General features: G+C 36.9%; 1 protein-coding gene across 3 annotated transcripts in view; it reads right to left on the bottom strand.

Annotated features, from left to right (window-relative positions):
- Positions 1–16369, bottom strand: part of MRS2 (magnesium transporter MRS2) — a 43018-nt gene extending 26649 nt beyond the window's left edge. For all 3 annotated transcript variants that reach the window (XR_464980.2, XM_001375583.4, XM_007487877.2), the window contains exons 1-6: positions 16025–16369; positions 14270–14343; positions 11539–11575; positions 9397–9509; positions 4288–4461; positions 3393–3523 (exon numbers count right to left, since the gene is read on the bottom strand). Coding sequence is in view for 2 of the 3 variants with exons in the window: in XM_001375583.4 (XP_001375620.2) it covers positions 3393–3523; positions 4288–4461; positions 9397–9509; positions 11539–11575; positions 14270–14343; positions 16025–16247 (752 nt within the window). In the remaining variant the exon portion in view is untranslated. The remainder of the gene's footprint in view (positions 1–3392; positions 3524–4287; positions 4462–9396; positions 9510–11538; positions 11576–14269; positions 14344–16024) is intronic.
- Between the last annotated feature and the right edge of the window lie 1820 nt (positions 16370–18189).

Genomic DNA, 18189 nt, shown 5'->3' with positions numbered 1-18189 from the left:
TTCCTTCTGGGAGTCAATGCTGTGTGTTGGCTCCAAGGCAGAAGAGTGGTAAGTGTTAGGCAATGGGGGTTAAGTGACTTGCCCAGGGTCACCTGCATCACATTTTAGAAACTAGCTGGAGAATATAAGCACTAGTTGAAATTGGAGATTTTTGGAGATATTTAGCACAAAAGAGAAAACTCAAAGGAAATGTGAAAGGGATTTTTTTTTATCTTAACTTAATCAATCAAGTACTTGGAGTGCTCCACCCTTTTTACTTAGTCAGGAACTCTGAGGATCCTTTTGATAAAAGTTCATACCCTCAGAGAATGGGAGATGGACCCACAGGTACTATGCCAGGCAAATTAAGAAACTTTGATTCCTGAGATGTGAGGTGGAGAAGTGATGGGTGTAGAAAACTGCATATAAGCGAGAGCCTTAAGACCTTGGAGGTCTTTTTGTGGCTCAGGTCTTTCTTTTGGCAGCTTGGTTTGATTAGGCATTTAATTCTGTCTTTTTTTTTTTTTAAATCAAATTTAATTGGATTCGGCTTTGGTGGCTCAAGGAGTTCAGCTTTGGTGAATCACTTAGGTTGAGGAGACACTGGCTCTTTGGCTCTTCTCCTGTTCTCGGTGGGACATTCTCTTCGGTCTAGAGGCACTCGGATCCAGACTTAGGGTTTTTAAATAGGCAATATTTTTTACCTCCTCCCTACATTTCCCCCTTTACTATCTCTATCTTGCTGTAATAAAGCTACTAAAGGCCTCATGACTTAAGAGTTAATTTTTATAAATGTTGACCACAACAAATTTTTTAAATTCTCATATTTGTCAAACCCATTTTAATTATTATAGAAACAACATAGTTGTCTTCTAACATCTGAAGGATTTCCTCTTGTTCTGCTTGGCCCCAGAGCGCAAAACTAACAGCAATGAGTAAAGAGTTTCAAAAAGGAAGATTTAAACTTCTAAAATGTTAACTATCAAACTGGCCTACTTTTGAAGGTAGTCAATTCCATCTCACTAGAGGTCTGTAAAGGTAGGATAGAGAACTACTTGGAATGTCATAAAGAAAATTCTTGCTCAGACTGAGCTTAAACAAAATAAGTCTCTTGTGAATTCTAAGATTCTATAAGAAGCCATTATGTTAGAAAGGTTTCAAAAGGAACTCTTGAAAATGTTTGTTTTAATGTAAAGTTTATGACCATGCGTATAATCAGTTTACTATATGTGGTCATTAGAAAGCTTCAATTTTAGTTCACTTCCATCTACCAGTTCCTTTTAAGCAACTCATGAAACATAAAACCTATATTAAAATTTTATTTTTTTCATATTAAATATTAAAAACCAATTTTTAAAAATTCTATGCAGGATATACACTGGAAGTGGTAGAGGATGCCCTATTTTAATTTATATAGTATAAAAGGGAGAGGATGCTTTGCAAAAGACTATGTAATGCAAACATTAGTGATTGACAGGAGCATGTGACTGAGAGTCACATGGGAGCCTAAAGGTCAGGATCTGGGCAAAGATTCTAAGGTCCTAACAGTCTTGGTACCTCTCCTGATGGACCTGGAGTTGGAGGTTTGAAAATAGGTTTCTGGCTTTTTGGTGTTACCAGCTGAGGAGATGAATCTTTTGAACTGGCTGTTGGCAGCTTGTAAAGAAGACTGAGGATCCACCTCTCCACTGGATCTGTTTTGGACAGCTTTCATGTGAAGATCCTGGTCCATTTGACTGGACTCCACTTGTGAGATTTGGTTATTGGGGAAACTTATTGTTTTAGCTTAGATAAGATAGGTTAAGATAGATTTATAGAAATTAGAGTTTAAAATTAATTGTAACAATTCTCCTAACCCCTTTTCCTTCTTCCCTTTTCCAAACAATAAACCTGGATTTTTATGTTTCCTTCTTGTTCATTCCCCTACCAAATCCCACTATTATTATTAATAGTCAGAAAGTGAAATAATGTAATGCCCATATGAAGTTAAACAGCATAATTTTCATTTTTCCCACTTCCTCCTCCTAAGACCCTGGGCTGCTATTCCTGGAAGCACCCAGAGCTCTGATGGGGAAGATTTAGCCTTAACTTGCCAGGATAAAGATCTCTAACATACTTTTCCCTTCTGACAACCCTGTCCCCATTATGTGTAGTATTTCCTTATTAGAATGTGAGCACCTTGAGGGTAGGGACTATATCAATTATCATCCCAGTGCCTGGCACACAGAAAATGTTAAAACATGCTCACTCTATCTACCTGCCTACTGATAGAAAGGCTCCTTGCTTGTTTCTACAAAAGCTACAATATTTTAACAATGATATTCTTTCTGGGATATTATGTAGAAAGTCACTATTTCAAGAAAAACTGAGTTATAACATATTGCCAACAGTGACGTACACACAAGGTATAAGGGACAATAGGAAAAGCATGCATGACAAGAAAGACAATGAGTCTGGAGATGGAGCAAGCCTAAGGAATAACAAGTGGACAATTTTGGTGCTGTGCCAGGACCCACAAAATGGTAAGAGAACCAGAAGATCTCTAGGCATAAGTGTTATATTCATCTGGAGGATTCATATAACTATATGAGAATCACACATATGAAGAAAGCTTAGAGGAGTTTTAGATCACACAAATGGAGGGAGTACATATGCATATAAGAGATCATGAACTCATTAAAGCAAAATAATAAAGTATTTTCAACAAATCTTTCAATAATTATACTTAACTTTCATTCTGGAATTATGATAAGAAAACCTAAGACTATTTATTGAAGAAAGTTCAGAGGATTGAGAGCCAGGCCTATAAACAAAAGATGTCCTGGGTTCAGATTTGGCCCCTGACACTTCCGGGTTGTGTGACCATGGGCAAATCATTTAATCCCCATTGCCAAGCCATTACCATTCTTCTGCCTTAGCATCAAAACACAGTATTTATTCTAAGATGGAAGGTAAGGACTAAAAAATAAACTATTATTGAATAGTTTATAGAATATATAAACTATATATATATATATATATATATATATATATAAATATATAAATAGGGGGCAGCTGGGTAGCTCAGTGGATTAAGAGTCAGCCCTAGAGACGGGAGGTCCTAGGTTCAAATCTGGCCTCAGCCACTTCCTAGCTGTGTGACCCAGGGCAAGTCACTTGACCCCCATTGCCTAGCCCTTACCACTCTTCTGCCTTGGAGCCAATACACAGTATTGACTCCAAGACGGAAGGTAAGGGTTTATAAAAAAAATATATATATAAATCAAAATCACCCCCTCTGTTTCCTGACAATGAATAAAAATACATGGAGGATATGTTTAAAAAAATATATATATATATATATATATAAAATATATAAATTATAGAATAGTTTATAGAATCTGAGTCCTTTCACCTTGAGGTCAAATAGTTACCTTTTTCCATTTTGTAGTAAGATGTGCAGTTTGCTTCTGTCCACGGATGAATGTTTGGGATCCACTAAAGCTTCCAGGTTCTCAAAGATGAGAGGCTGCAAAATGCTAAGTTTCCCTTGAAGGGTGTTCATCTAGATAACAACATGACCTTTCATAAGAATTAAAATAATTCTTTTAGAATATTCTGGGTCAGCAAATGCTCTTTATAAACTACCAAAAACTACAATATCCAGAAATGTTCATAATACTTCATGAATGGTAAATGACCAGAATACTTTCTGGACTGGCAAACTACCTGAAGCCATTCTAAACCAAGATCACCCAGACTGAAATGCTTATTCTTCAGAGTTCTGCCTGGCCCAGGTTTAGCTGAGAGGTTACTAACATTCCAGACAAAATGCTATTCCTATAGATACCCGTTTAACAAAAAGAAGGGGCAGCCATTAGTTAAAATAATTAGGAGTCAGTTCATCACATGACCCGAGTATAGGACTAGCTGGATGATGAGATATTATTTCCATCAAAAATTAGTATCCTCTTCCCAAAGAACTTCATGTTGGTAGCAAAAACTATTCTGAAGTATCTGTTCCAATCATGTTATGGTAGTAAAATAACCGATTTTCACAAAAATTTCTAATTTGAGTCAGCTATGAAAACAGGGAAAGGTTGATAACTTTCCTATCCAAGTCCTAAAAGGTTGGTCTTGAAAAAGTCAAACTACCACAGAACAGGGGTATTTCAGTTGACTCTCACATTACCTTAAACACTCACTTCCTATTCAGAAAGACACTAAGACACTTGTTTTTCTAAACATAGGGCATAACTGACACTAACATCTTTCTATCCAATAGTATTTTCAAGCCAAAATAATAATGCAAATGAAAAGCAGGCTCACCCAATACTGCAGAAGTGCTTCTATGGCTCTAAACTCAAAGGGCAAAGAGTACGTGACAAGTTGGCCCTCTTTAGCCAGCTGTAAAGGGAGTTCCCGAAATAGCCACTGTTCCCAATTTAAATTACGATAGTCTAATATCAGAAGATACTCTGGAGTGATCACAGCTTTCAAATACTGTAAAACAATATACAAACTATTAAGTTAAAGGAAAGCAGAGGACATAGAGCATGGTTTCCCTCTTAACAGTAACAAATTTGAATTCAGCATAAATGAAATACCGCGGTGAATAGTTCATACAGTATGATCACTAAATCTTTTAAACTTTTTAGTTGACAAGAGTAAATAATAATTCAAATATTTCTGAAATTGAGATTAAGTTCTTGTGTCTGTCTCTCATTCTTAAATCTGGGACCTGGATTAGTTTCATAACTGATAGCTTTATTCAAGGCTTTCAGGACAATCCCAAGCAGGGCAGAAATGAAGGATTTACAATAGGGGTTCAACCCTATTTTCTCTTAAAATGTTTCCTGGCTTTACTAGACCGTTTTATTTAAATTCTAAAAAACTTTCATTTTAGTGAATTTACAGATAATTAGCCCTATATCGGCTAAAAAGGAAGCCTTACAGAAAGGTTTTAGTTTTTCACAAATAGCTATGGTCAAACAGTAAATTAAAACAAAACTCAAACCACTGAACAAAGAAACAGATTCAGCAAGCTTGTAATTTCCAAAAATTCCAAAGGACCTGGGCCCTTGTTCTCAGGTGATTTTGCCAATGACTAATGGCATTATCAAAATGAATTGCAATGCAATAATACAAAAAGAAATGCTAAACAAAGTGCAATCTAGATGCAGGTGGGCCAATGCGTGGGGCTTCCTCTCTTTGAGATAAATGAATAAAGGACAATAAAGAACCATTATGTGGCAAAGCTCAAACTAGAACCTAAGGCTCCTGATTCCAAGTTCACTGTTCTTACTAGGCCATCATATTGCCCAGGCGAAAAAATAAAATTTTGGGCACTAGCTGGCTCAGTGGATAGAGAGTCAGGTCTAGACAGAGATGGGAAGTCCTGGGTTCAAATAGGGATTCAGAGACCTCCTAGCTGTGTAACCCTAGGCAAGTCACTTAATCCCCATTGCCTAGCCCTTTTAGCTCTTTTGCCTTGGAGCCAATACACAGTTATTGATTCTAAGTTGGAAGGTAAGGGTTAAAAAAATTATTTTTATAAAAGTCTAATGGTTTCTCTTACTTAATAATAATAATAATAATAATAAACTCCAATGGCTTCCTGTTTACCTCCAGGTTAATATATTTTAATAATATAGTTATATCTTTTACAACTTGGATCTAATCAATCTTTCCAACTTTTGTATATATGACAGTATCAAAAAATTTCCTTATTTTGCATTCATTTCTATATGTACATGTAGTTTTCCCTGATAAAATATAAACTTCCTGAGGGCAGGGATTATTACATTTCCAGTGGCTACTACAGTATTTGGCACATAGTAGACAAATAATATTCACTGAGTACCTGATTTTGATTAACTTCTTTTTACAGATAAGGAAACTAAATCTCAAAAAAAGGTTAAATGACTTGCCCAAGGTTACATTGGCAAATAACTGATTTTCCAGATAGTAAAGTCTACCTTAAGAAATTCCAGTTAGTGTCAAAATGAGGGGATGCCCATCAATTGGGGAGTGGCTGAGCAAATTGTGGTATATGTTGGTGATGGAATACTATTGTGCTAAAAGGAATAATAAAGTGGAGGAGTTCCATGGAGACTGGAACAACCTCCAGGAAGTGATGCAGAGCGAGAGGAGCAGAACCAGGAGAACATTGTACACAGAGACTAATACACTGTGGTATAATCGAACGTAATGGACTTCTCCATTAGTGGCGGTGTAATGTCCCTGAACAACTTGCAGGGATCCAGGAGAAAAAAACACCATTCATAAGCAAAGGATAAACTATGGGAGTGGAAACACCGAGAAAAAGCAACTGCCTGAATACAGAGGTTGAGGGGACATGACAGAGGATAGACTCTAAATGAACACTCTAATGCAAATACTATCAACAAAGCAATGGGTTCAAATCAAGAAAACATCTAATGCCCAGTGGACTTACGCGTCGGCTATGGGGGGTGGGGGGGAGGAAAAGAAAATGATCTATGTCTTTAACGAATAATACTTGGAAATGATCAAATAAAATATATTAAAAAAAAAATTTTTAAAAAGACAGATAAAAAAAAAAGAAATTCCAGTTAGTGTCTAGGAATATTTTCAGTAACTTTCTTGACAATCTTCCCCATTTCAAAAATAAATTATTATCAAGAATATTTTATGAAAAAGAACTTTCAATTTCTGCAAATGTTACAAAGTTGAACTTGAAAGAGAATTTAGGGAAAGCTGAAATGATTAAAATTCTCTAGATATTGTATCTTAATTTTATAATTATTTATTAAATAAGTGTGGCGAATAATTTCAACCAATCTGAAAGAAAACAAAGAGGCAAAGCTCCAAGCCAATAACAGGTTTGTTGAGGCTGATAACCTCTCAGTAAAGCTGGATCATTAGGTTTCCTCATACCCAAGACACCTGAATGAGTTTTCACCCTTTTTATGCTCTAATATTATACCATTCAAGATCCCATCCCAACAGTCCTAAGCTTCAATGGGCTGGGGATATAATAAGAAACAATAGTTGGGAGATATATTTTCTAGCAATAATTGGGTGCTGTCTTCTTGAAGAGGTGTCTCAGTTTCTTATTGAGTCTTGGCTGATATGGCCTTCAAGTTGATATGCCAGCAATGTCCCTTGGTCAAGGGGTCAGCACGGGGCTCCCTCCACTTATCATCTAGACATGCCTTATATGTGGATGATAAATTTCCACTTACTTGATGTGTCATACCCTAATGCAATGCTAACTTAAGGAGAGTTACAGTAAAAAGAAGTGCCTAAATTTATTGCGTGGTTCTAAATTTTTCCTCATAAAATAATTACTGGATTTCAATTAATCTTACTATATCTGTTAATCACTAATCAATCATTGTCCCAAATTATTCACTTCTTTTGGCTACATACTGATTGATTGTGATAACTGGGGTCTCATTTAAAAAGAATCAGGGGGTCAGGGATTCTTATTCTCTTCAATAGCAAAAAAAAAAAAATTGGGGGAGGGAAGGAAGAAGTTGCCTGAGCAGCTTGGCTGGCTAGCCTTCTAGCCACTTGCTCAGTGAAGCAGCCTGCAGGCCCTCAGTGAAGTCCCTTTCCTGAGTCTCTCTGATTGGACAACTCAGACCTCAATCAGAACAAGAGGTGGGTCTTTTAGAGCCAAGAGCAACATGTGGCAATCCAGAATGGCAGCACAGAGTACAAGTACTTTTCCGAACTTGGAAAGGTGTTTCCCAGGCTAGAGCCAGCTGATCTCATTATCTAAGAGTGGCTGTTCATGAATAAACAAAGAGGGAGCAGGTCTCTACTCTGCCAATTCCTATCAAGGATAAAAGATCTAGAGAAATGAAGAAAGGACTCCATTTGTGGCCTCAGGGAGATACAGTTTAAGCTTTAGCCCTAAAACTGAGTTTTAAAATCAAAAGTTTCTTTTGAGGGGTCAAAGAGGGGTACAAATAAAATAAACATTCCACAAAAGCTGATGCTATATCTATATGTGTCATCATTATCAAGGATGAAGCTTTTGAAGCATTGGATAAATCACCCTCAAAACATCACAGCACAAATTCTTGAAATAGGGATATCTTTCTTCCCTTCCCCCAATGCTTGGGGGGAAAAAAGCTTAACGCAAATAGACTAAAAGATTGGGGAAAAGTAAAAAGGACAAAGCTGTGATCCTTTACTTCACTAATACATAATTAGAAGTGATGATATTCTGAATGGTGCTGACAAGACAAAAAGAAGCCTTTACAACTATGAAAATTATATTCTGAAAAAGGTTTAGAAAACATTTCAAATTCTCATTTAAGAAAAATTTGCTAAGGTTATATAGCCCAGGAAGCCTGGCAGCTATACATATTTTATATCATATTTGTAAGGCAAACAGCTAAAATATTAGTTAATAAGATATTTTCCCAATAAAGTTCCAAGGCTACCTACTATGGACCTAAGCCATCAGCCCTAAGTCTCACATCATCTATTTCAACACAGCCCAAACAGGTTCAGAATAATGATGCTGAGCCATCAAAAAAGGATAACTATATTTAGTATTATAGACTATATTTCTTACTTTCTTTTGAGAAGAAAAAAATAAAAGTTCTACTATTTCAAAGGTTAATGTAATCCTCACTTATCTGGGAAACTTGGCCATCTAGGATAACTCATTCCTTTGGGGTCCAGACTAGTTTTGTTTTCTATGCAGAGAGTATAGATTGAAGTTTTTTTCTTTTTTCTTTAATAGTTCAAGGACCTGTCATTTCAGCTAGGTAGGTACTTCCTCCACCAATCACAATCCCTCTAAGATGTAAATAAACTTTGGAGTTACCAAGCCTGACAAATTCACAGCCTGACCACCAACTGTTGAGGATGAGCTGCTCTGGGCTTCACTATTCATGACCTTAGATAGTAGATATAGATCATCACTGGCCCCAACTCAAAGCTTTTCAATGGAGAAAGGAAATTTTAGGGTCTGTCTTATGCCTTTGTAGTATGACAGTAGAGGTTTTATATGCATGAGTAAAAGCTGTGTATAAAAAGAAAGAGTTATATTACAACTTTCTTTTAAGATAAGCTGGGAAGAATTATTAATTTGTTACAGATTTAGGGTAGAAGAAGGCACATTCAATGTGTACCTCTTTCTAAAGCTAACAGGTAAATAAGGTAACTCTTTTGTTATTTTTGTGTGACTATCTATGAGGACTCTTAGAGCAGGGATAAGAATTTCAAATAGTATTTTTATAACAAATTTACTTTTTACTACAAATCTACTTTGGGCACACTCATCTATCCTAACCCCAATGAAAGCGCACAAAGACAACTGTCATCCTCAGTTACCGAGAGACTACTACAACATAGTCATAACAATACAATTAAATGTAATCACCATCAATAAATACTAAAAAAGATGAATATGAATTAAATCATAAAATTTTTTACCTCCATTCTCATGATAATCCTATTGTTCCTGGTTGTGATACTCATTAAATGCTGAAATCGTAAATCTCGGGCTTGAAGACCTAATTCCTGGTATAATTCTATTTTCTTTCTTTCTAAAAACCAAACAGTTTAGATAAAAAAAATTAAGAAATTAAATCTGATACACCTTAAATTTCATGTCACAAGATATTTCAAAGATACTCTTTTGATGTTTTTAAAAATGTTATTTGATTAAAGAAAATAAAAGCTAAAGTGATTCTTTTGGCATCCTAAAGTATCTAGGAAAAAAGTTTCCCACAAAAAAAGTATTTTCCTTCTTTATGAATGGTTAAAAGCTTCAAGCTTATGTCTACTTCCTCAGTGATGCTCTCTACAATTCAGTCACCATATTGTACTGTTAATCTAAAATAATTTACACTAACAGCCACAATTGTATTCCACTAGAAAACATTGAGAATCTTAAACAATGACAAACACTAGATGTGTATGCAAGGCAGAAAATGCCTTGTAGTTAAATAACATAACTTTATTACCTATCAGCTATCACACTGTATCAATGACCATAACTGTAATCTAATCTTCAATAAGAGACAGTGGGGCATCGTGGGTAGAGAGATCTGGCCTCAAAGGCTGAAAGACTTGGGTTCAAGTCCTACTTTTACATAATATTGGCTGTGGGACCCCAAGCAAGTCACTTAACTTCTCAGTGTTCTAGGATAGAAGTATCAAACTCAAATAGAAATGAAGGCCACAACATAAGGATCCTTGAATATCTCACACAGACTTAGTGTCAACATCATTTATTCTCTATTATATTTTTTATTTTGTTACATGTTTTCTAATTACATTTTAATTTGGTTTGGTTGTAGTCAGAGGAGCACTGAGGGACATGTGCTTGACATCTCTGTTCTAGGAGACAAATAACAAAGAATATGTTAACTTGTAGAAGGAATTTCCTCATCTTAGCATTCCCCTGGCTCCAGTCCTTATCTATAATCTTTAATACTTCAAATATCCCAGCAGATTATTTAAATTTTACTTGCTTCTTAAAGTAGTACAAGAATTAGAAAAGGCAAATTAAGATCTGCTAGATTTTCACAGATGAAAAACAAGGAATTCATGAACGTGGACACTAGGTTAAGTCCCAGAAATATATTCTATTAATATTAGTGCAATGTTTTTAAGAAAATATTTAAAAATATTTTATTTCAAGCAATGATTTACCATAACCTGTGATTGCAAAAAAAGATACAGTCACCAAGTATCAAGCCTCATCACTGAAAAAATGACAGTGCTACCCTTTGTGCAAGGGGATCATAAAGAGACCTTAACAACCATCTCTATTATGGTAGCCTGAAAAAAACCTCAGTTCTCAAGGTACAAAGTCTGAAGATCAAACAAGAATGCAGGCACAATGAGGCATCTGATTGCTTAAAAGAAACTCTTCTCTTTCTCCCTGGCCACTGCTTGGTTGGAAATTTGCCTACCTTCTAAGAATGGATGGGTAGTTATCTTGAGAAATGATTGAGATATAGAGAAGAGAGAAAAGATGGCCCCTGTGGAGAAATGAAGGGGAGCAAGACACACATGTGAACTTAAGGATGAGCCAAGTCCCCAAGAAGCAAGCATTTACCTAGAAATAGGGGCAGGGATTATGCTGATATGTTCATGACTGTAAGATTTTGGAGAAGGATACCAGTAGACTTAATGGGGATGGGAGGAGAATGAGCTGGGATTTGAAGATAATTTCTAGTGTTCGGGCCCTAAGATGGAATTTAGGTCACAGTAAATCTATGAGACAATTCCCACAGCTACTTGTCAAACTCTACAGAATCAAAAATATATATGTGTTCTCTCTCTACTACTTGGTGATTCCTGCTTTCTACAGGAGAAAAAAAAAAGAGAAGTCAAAATGGGAAAAAGTCTCAGTTCAAGCCTATTACTTTACATATAAGAAAACTGAGTTGTCACAGAGACTGATTTTGCCAAGGTAATAAGTAAAAGAGTTAGGATTCAAACCCAGGTCTTATTTAAAATTCAGCGCTCTCAAACTCAGAGAAAAAAACATGAAACACCACAGTGGCTTAATTTACCTCTGATTTGACTTACTCAGTGGAGGGGGAGAAAACAAATGATACTTACCAAAAGAAGAAACATTTCCTTCTTTGTCATATTTTATCTAAAAAGAGATAATAAAAATGTGTTACTTTGAGAAAGCATAATATATCTCATTGAAATATTTCCTGAAAGCATTTCAAACAAAAATAAATAGCAGGAGCAGTGGTTAGAAAGCCAGGCCTGGAGTTAGGAAATCCTGGGTTCAAATATGGCTTCAGATGCTTCCTAGAAGTGTGATCCTGAGCAATTCCAATTGCCTATCCCTAACCATTCTTCTAAGGATGGGTACTTAGTATCCATTCTAAGACAGAAGGAAAGTGTTTAAAAAAAAAAAGAAAAAATCTACTACTGCAGATTGATACTTTCCCTGAAAATTATAGGCTTAAGGTTATCTAGAACATTGAGAAACTTAAATGACTTCCTCAGGGTCACAGAGTTTATATGTGACAAAGGTAGAAATTCAGCCTGTAGCATAACATATAATTCAATTAACCAAATATTTGCTAAACATCCATTAAAAGGAAAAGTATTGAACTATATGCAAAAGATACAAAAATGAAAAATGACAGTCTCTTCCTTAAAGTCTTTACAAAAAATAGACAGGTCTTTTCATCACCAAATCCAAGTTTTTTCCCAAACTTCATTTTTCCTGACCTTACTACCATGTAATCCTGCTCACCACATTTTTCTGGCTACTCTCTTCACTCAAGTCTTTGTAACACATGGTTTTCTTGTTAATCTTATTTGACTGCTCCTTCCCAATTTTCCTATACAAGGTCATTATCTACACCCCATTCTCTTAATTGTGGGTATTCCCCCTTTCCCCTCATCTTGGTGACTATCAACATCCATAGGTTCAATTAACTACTCTATGAACATCACTTCCAAAATTTATATAAACAGCTCTAGCTTCCCTCTTAAGTTCCAGTCCTAATATGATCAACTATATTTTAGATATTTCAAAGTATGTGTCTGGTAAGCATTAATACTGAACATATGTGAAATGGAATTTATAATCTTCCCCCCAGAAACCTCTCTCACCTCTGAACTTTCCTATTTCTGTTCAGAGTGTCATCATCATTCCAGTTATCTGAATTTATAACCTTACACATCCTTGATTCCTCACTCTTTATTAACCTACATCCCCAATCATTTGCCGCGTCTTATCTGTTCCACAAATCTTTCAGATCCATCCCTTTCTCTCTATTGTCATGGCCAGTATCCCATTCCAGTCCTCTATGATCTCTTAAGTGAAATTTTCCAATAGAACCTTAATGGGACTTCTTGGTTTAAGTCTCTTCCCTCTTTAATCTAGCCTCTCAAAATTACCAAAATCATATTTCCAAAGCACAGGTTATGATCATATCACTTTCCTCCTTAATAGCTTCCAGTGTCTCCTTATTTTCTCTAGGATCAAACATTAACTTCTCTGTTTGGAATATAAGGCCTTTTACAGTCTAGCTCCAGTCTATTTTCCTAGCCACATTATATGTAACTTCTCTTCAGGCTAGTTCAGACCAGACTAGTTCAACCAAATGGTCCCTGCTATTTTTCACATACTACCATCACCTCTATGTTTTTGTATTGGTCTTCCTTATTTCTGGAGGACCCTTTCTCTTTATCATTAATTATTCTTTTTTAAAGCAACTCTTACCTTTCATCTTAGAATCAATAATGGGTATTGGTTCCAATACATAGTTATTGTATTAGAGTTAAGAGAATTGCCCAGGATGACACAAGTAGGAAGTGTCTGAGGCCAGATTTGACCCTGTACCTCCCCTGTCTATAGGCATGGGTCTCAATCCACTGAGCCACCTAGCTGCCTCCTTCACTATGGATTCTTAAAACTCCTAGTATCCCACATGTGTCAGATCAAGTGTGATATTCTATGTGAAATGTTTTATGATCTGTTCAGGTGCTATTTGCCTCTTCTATTCCTATGTGCTTACTTATATTTTATATACAAATATTATTCCCCTTTTCTCAACTTATATGCTCACTGAGGGCATAGACCTCCATTTTTGTCTCTGTATATCAATACTTAGTTCAGTAGCTGGCACACAATAGATTTTTAGTTCATGCTTTTTGACTGGTTGATGATGTCCTATGGGCAGAGTTTAAAATTCCAAGTGAGGCCAAGTGGGACTACCAGTCCTTCAGAAATGGATTTCCTGCTATTTCCTGTTAGAACTTGTACTTGGAAAGCTTTAGTAGAGTTATAGCTTTTGTCGTGAAAGTTTTTAGGTAAAGTCAATAGTAAATCCCATAAATTCATGTATTGTTTTGTATTCTCAATAAAGGTTATTTTTCCATTTTTTAAATTTAAAAAAAAAAAGGATTTCCTAGGATATTGCAGTGTTAATACAGAAATTTCAGAATTTTAATCTGGTAGATTTTGTTCTAGTTTATCAGTGTTAATGTGTAATTACAGTAATGTTACTGTGTAAAAAATTTCATCAGTTCTGCAGAATCAGTTAGTTTAGTTGGTCACTGAGGCCTTTTAAATATGATTAAGCAAAATATTAAAGACAAAATGCAAATCTTTCATTTTATACTCCACAAAATTGGATTGAAAACAGAAAAATGAGTCTAAAAATAGAAAGAAAAAAAGAAATTAATCATGAGACATGAGACAACTTGTTAAAGAAAACACTTAAAGGACACAACTGAATCCTGTTAAAGTTCAATATAGTTGAATTATTTTTAAAAATAAATGTTACCACAGTAAAATTGGAGTAAATAGTACAATACTCACCACAGTAAATATTGGTGCTACACTGGCTAAGGTGGCTTGAGAAGCATCAGAAGTACTGAGACGAAGAACTTCACCTAAAGAAAAACAGAAAATGTCATCGTATAAGCAATATTATTCTAGTCACATACAACATTAAAATTATTTCAGAGCCAAAATATGTGGAAAGTAGATTATTGAGTCTTTAATCTTTTCCTTTTTCTGTTCTACATTTAGACCATTTCACTAATTGCTAAAAGAAGTTATTCTATTAGACAATTTTTCTATCTAGTTCTGACAGGTTGGGAAGAAAATCTTACAATCAGTAACTAAAGGAAATGTGGGAATAACCTATGGATTTTAATGATCTATGTTTGTTTTTCTAATTATTATGGCAACTCAATTCATTGAACAAATAGTTATTACAACAGGTAAAGTTAGCAAGCAATGTGTACGATTTTTAAAATGTGTTTTCTTCTGAAGGGCTCTGAAACTCAGAAGAATTTTTTCACAATCTCTTTTATTATGTAATAACCATAATCATGTTCATGTAAATGATGTTGATCCATCTTTTCCAAATTTCCCTGCTTCTTTTTTTCCCCCAATGAATCCATAAGTATTTAGGAAGTACTAAGGGAGAAGCACTGTGCTCCATCCTAGAGATACAAACACAAAATCCCTGGCCTTAAGGAGCATAGATTTTACAAAAGGACTATGACAGCAAAAGGGCAGCCATTGACTCTTTATAAAGTAGAGAAGTGACAAGGTCAGATCTGAATTGAACTTGAGGAATATCAATTAGGCAGGGATAAGAAGAATGGATTTGGGGGCAGCTACATAGCTGGTAACTAGGTGGATAAGAGTGCCAGTCTTGGAGTTGGAAAGGCCAGGCTTCAAATCTAACCCAAGACACTTCCTAACTATGTACCCCATAGCAAGTTACAACTCCAAATGCCCAACCTTTGACCCTCTTCTGTCTTAGAATTGTTAGTAAGGCAGAGGGTAAGGGTTAAAAAAAAAAGAGTGGATTGGAAAAGGGAGAGACTAAATGCAGACACTCAATCCTTGAGGTACTAGTTTCATCTCTTTTCCCCAGGAGCACTGAGGTTACTTGAAGGAGTCACCTCACCTCTCAATTATCTTCAAGTCAATAAACACTTATTAAGGGCTTACTTCATGCCAGGCACCTTACTAAGCTGAGTTATTACTCTGTAAGATGTGGGAGTTTAGACTAGAGGTCACTACCGGTATTCAAAGCTGATGTCAGTTTTGCTCATGTAGAATCTTTTTAATACTGCCTTTTCGGAAAATTCTAACATTCCATGATTCTTAATGCCTCACGACTACTAAACAACAATTAGGGGAGTCACACTCTTATGCCGCTCCTCCCCATAGGAGCAATTAAGGAGACCGCCAGCCTGGCAACCAGGAGATGGGTGAGAATGGGGAAAGGAGTGGGTGCATGCGTCAGGGTGACTTAATGCAAAGCAAAGTTAAGTGTTTTGGAGGCAAGTATAGAAGAAATGGGCTTTAAATAAGTCTGTTCTGTTTATAAGGAGTTCACAATTTAATACTGGGTAGAAAGGATAATTGCAAAAAGTTGGACGACAATCAAAAGCGATACAGTGCAAGGTTACCCACGAGGATTCTGGGGGCTCCAAGTGACGGGTCTCCGAAAGGGTCAAATCGGGCACACGCGCTTTTTCCCTCTAGGACCACTCCAAAGGTTAGGCCTGCCGACAAGGTTGGAAAAGGGGAAGGGGCCAAGGAGCCGTATACCTGATACGCTGGGATGCTGGGGCTCACAAGTCTGCAGGAACCGAGTAATTCTGGGCAGTCCGGTTCGGCAGTGTCCCGGAAGCGGCCCTCCAGCCCAGAGGCCGAAGCAGGAGGCGGTGGGGAGAAGCCCAGGGGGCCGAGCCAATGCCAGCCTGCGCAGGGCTCGCTGAGATCGCCCCACAGCCCGGGGTAGGAGGCGGGTTAGGACCTGAAAACATTCCATAGTGCTGGAGAGCGGAGGCCACCGCTGCCGAAAGTTCGATCCCAGCTTTTACCCTGTGGAGGACTGGCCATCAAAACCCCTGGAGCGGCCTGTCGCATAGGCATGCGCAATAGCACCTTTGGCTAGCGCGCCCAAAGCATAGGCGCTTCTTGGTGCCCGCCTTCTTCTCATTCTAGCCAATCAGAAGCGGATTCTATTTGTCTGGGTTTTATTGGTAAAGAGAAAAGAACAAGAGATGAAGGATTTCAGGTTTGGGGATTAAACTAGACTTTCCGCAAGCATTTGTGTCACTCCTGCTCTGGGTGGATTTGATTGGCAGTTTGTTCTTAGCTACTCTGGGATGTTGTCCAGTGCGATAAAGTGAGAATAATGATACTCCACCTCTTGGGGTTAATTCGAGGGAAACCAAAGGAATGCATGAATTATATTTTGTACTTGAGTGCTTTGAGTATTTTAATTCATCTTTTTTTTTTTTTTAATTAAAGGAATCGCAACGAACTTGGCTTAATTTGCAGACAAAAAAAAATAGAGGGGGAAAGAATTAAAGAAATTTATTGTAGTTCTTTTTTTAAAAAAATGGTTAACAAATCAATACAACCGAGGTTTCATCCCACATCTAGAAAACAGGGAAAGATGACAGAATATGCTCACTTCACTTTGAATAAGGTCATATAGGTCTTTCCAGTTTACTCTGAAGCTGGGCAGTTAATTCTTACTGCACAATAATATCCAAATTAAGGTAATATTTCATATATTCATACCATGATTTGTTTAGCCATTCCCCAGTAGGTGAACACTCCCTTTGTTTCCAGTTTTTAACTCTGACACAGTAATCTACTAGAAATATTTTTCTATGTCTGGATCCTTTTCCTCTTATTTGATCTCTTGGGATACAGGTCTAGTAGTGGTTTTGCTGGGTCAAAGGATATATATATATAGTTCTGTAATTTTGGAGGCATACTTCCAAATTGCTTTCCAGAATACTGGACCACTCCATAGCTCCATCAGAGCAAAAGCGTGTCCTTTTTTTCTGGTACCCTTTGCCAATCTGTGTATCACCTATATTTTCCAATATTAAAAGAGGGGGAAAAGTTCAGGGAAAAAAGTGCCATTGAATGTTCCATAGCCATAGTACTTTTGTCAACAAAGAAACAGAGAATTTCCTCCTCATATAATTGTATATATATCAGTTATATGTTTATATATGCAAATATATAAACATATAACTGATCCTGGGCAAGTCACTTCCACACAGGTGACTTGCCAATCCTTACTAAATCTCTGCCCAGCCATGCCTACACACACCTTTTCACAGTCAGCTCCCAATAAAAAAAAAAAACAACACTCTTATTTTCTCTAGGGACCTGAAAGATGTACTCTGAGTGCCTTCTCTTTTCCAAGCCCGTCTCATTGGAGGACTGATAAGATCTCACTCTGGGCAAGAGATGGGTCTTCTGAATGCCAAGGAGCCATGAGGCCTCTGATGATCTCCCTCCCCCTCAAAGTTCAGTCTCTAACTATCTTAAGTAGTTTATTGACAGATAAGTACCAAGATTTGTTCTTAATTCAATCAAAGGGTGGGGTTGAGTTAGTGGTAGTCTCTCAGTGACTGAGAATGACTATTGTCTTTGTGCAGTTTCATCTACAGTGTACCCTCATGTGGCTTTGGAGTCCAAAGACTGAGGTGCACAGTTTGTGGCACATGGGGCATGGGATGCCAGTTGTTATGGGAGGTGCGGTTGTGGCCTGGTGTCGGCGTTCACGTGCAGCGGTAAGACGTCCACGTCACTCATCTTCAAAGGTGGTGGCGGCATAGTTAATGTGGGTTCACCAGCTGCTTCTGTCAGAGGCAGCAAGTTCTAGTTGCTTTGGTGTAATGCCAGCCCACTTCAAGTTGGACTTTAGCTGATCCTTGAATCTTTTCTTTGGTGGGCCTTGTTTC

This window comes from Monodelphis domestica, chromosome 3 (genome assembly GCF_027887165.1).
Source record: "Monodelphis domestica isolate mMonDom1 chromosome 3, mMonDom1.pri, whole genome shotgun sequence".
In the NCBI taxonomy this organism is placed as follows: domain Eukaryota; kingdom Metazoa; phylum Chordata; class Mammalia; order Didelphimorphia; family Didelphidae; genus Monodelphis; species Monodelphis domestica.
The sequence above is the reverse complement of the archived record's forward strand: the minus strand, read 5'-3'. Positions and strand labels throughout refer to the sequence as shown.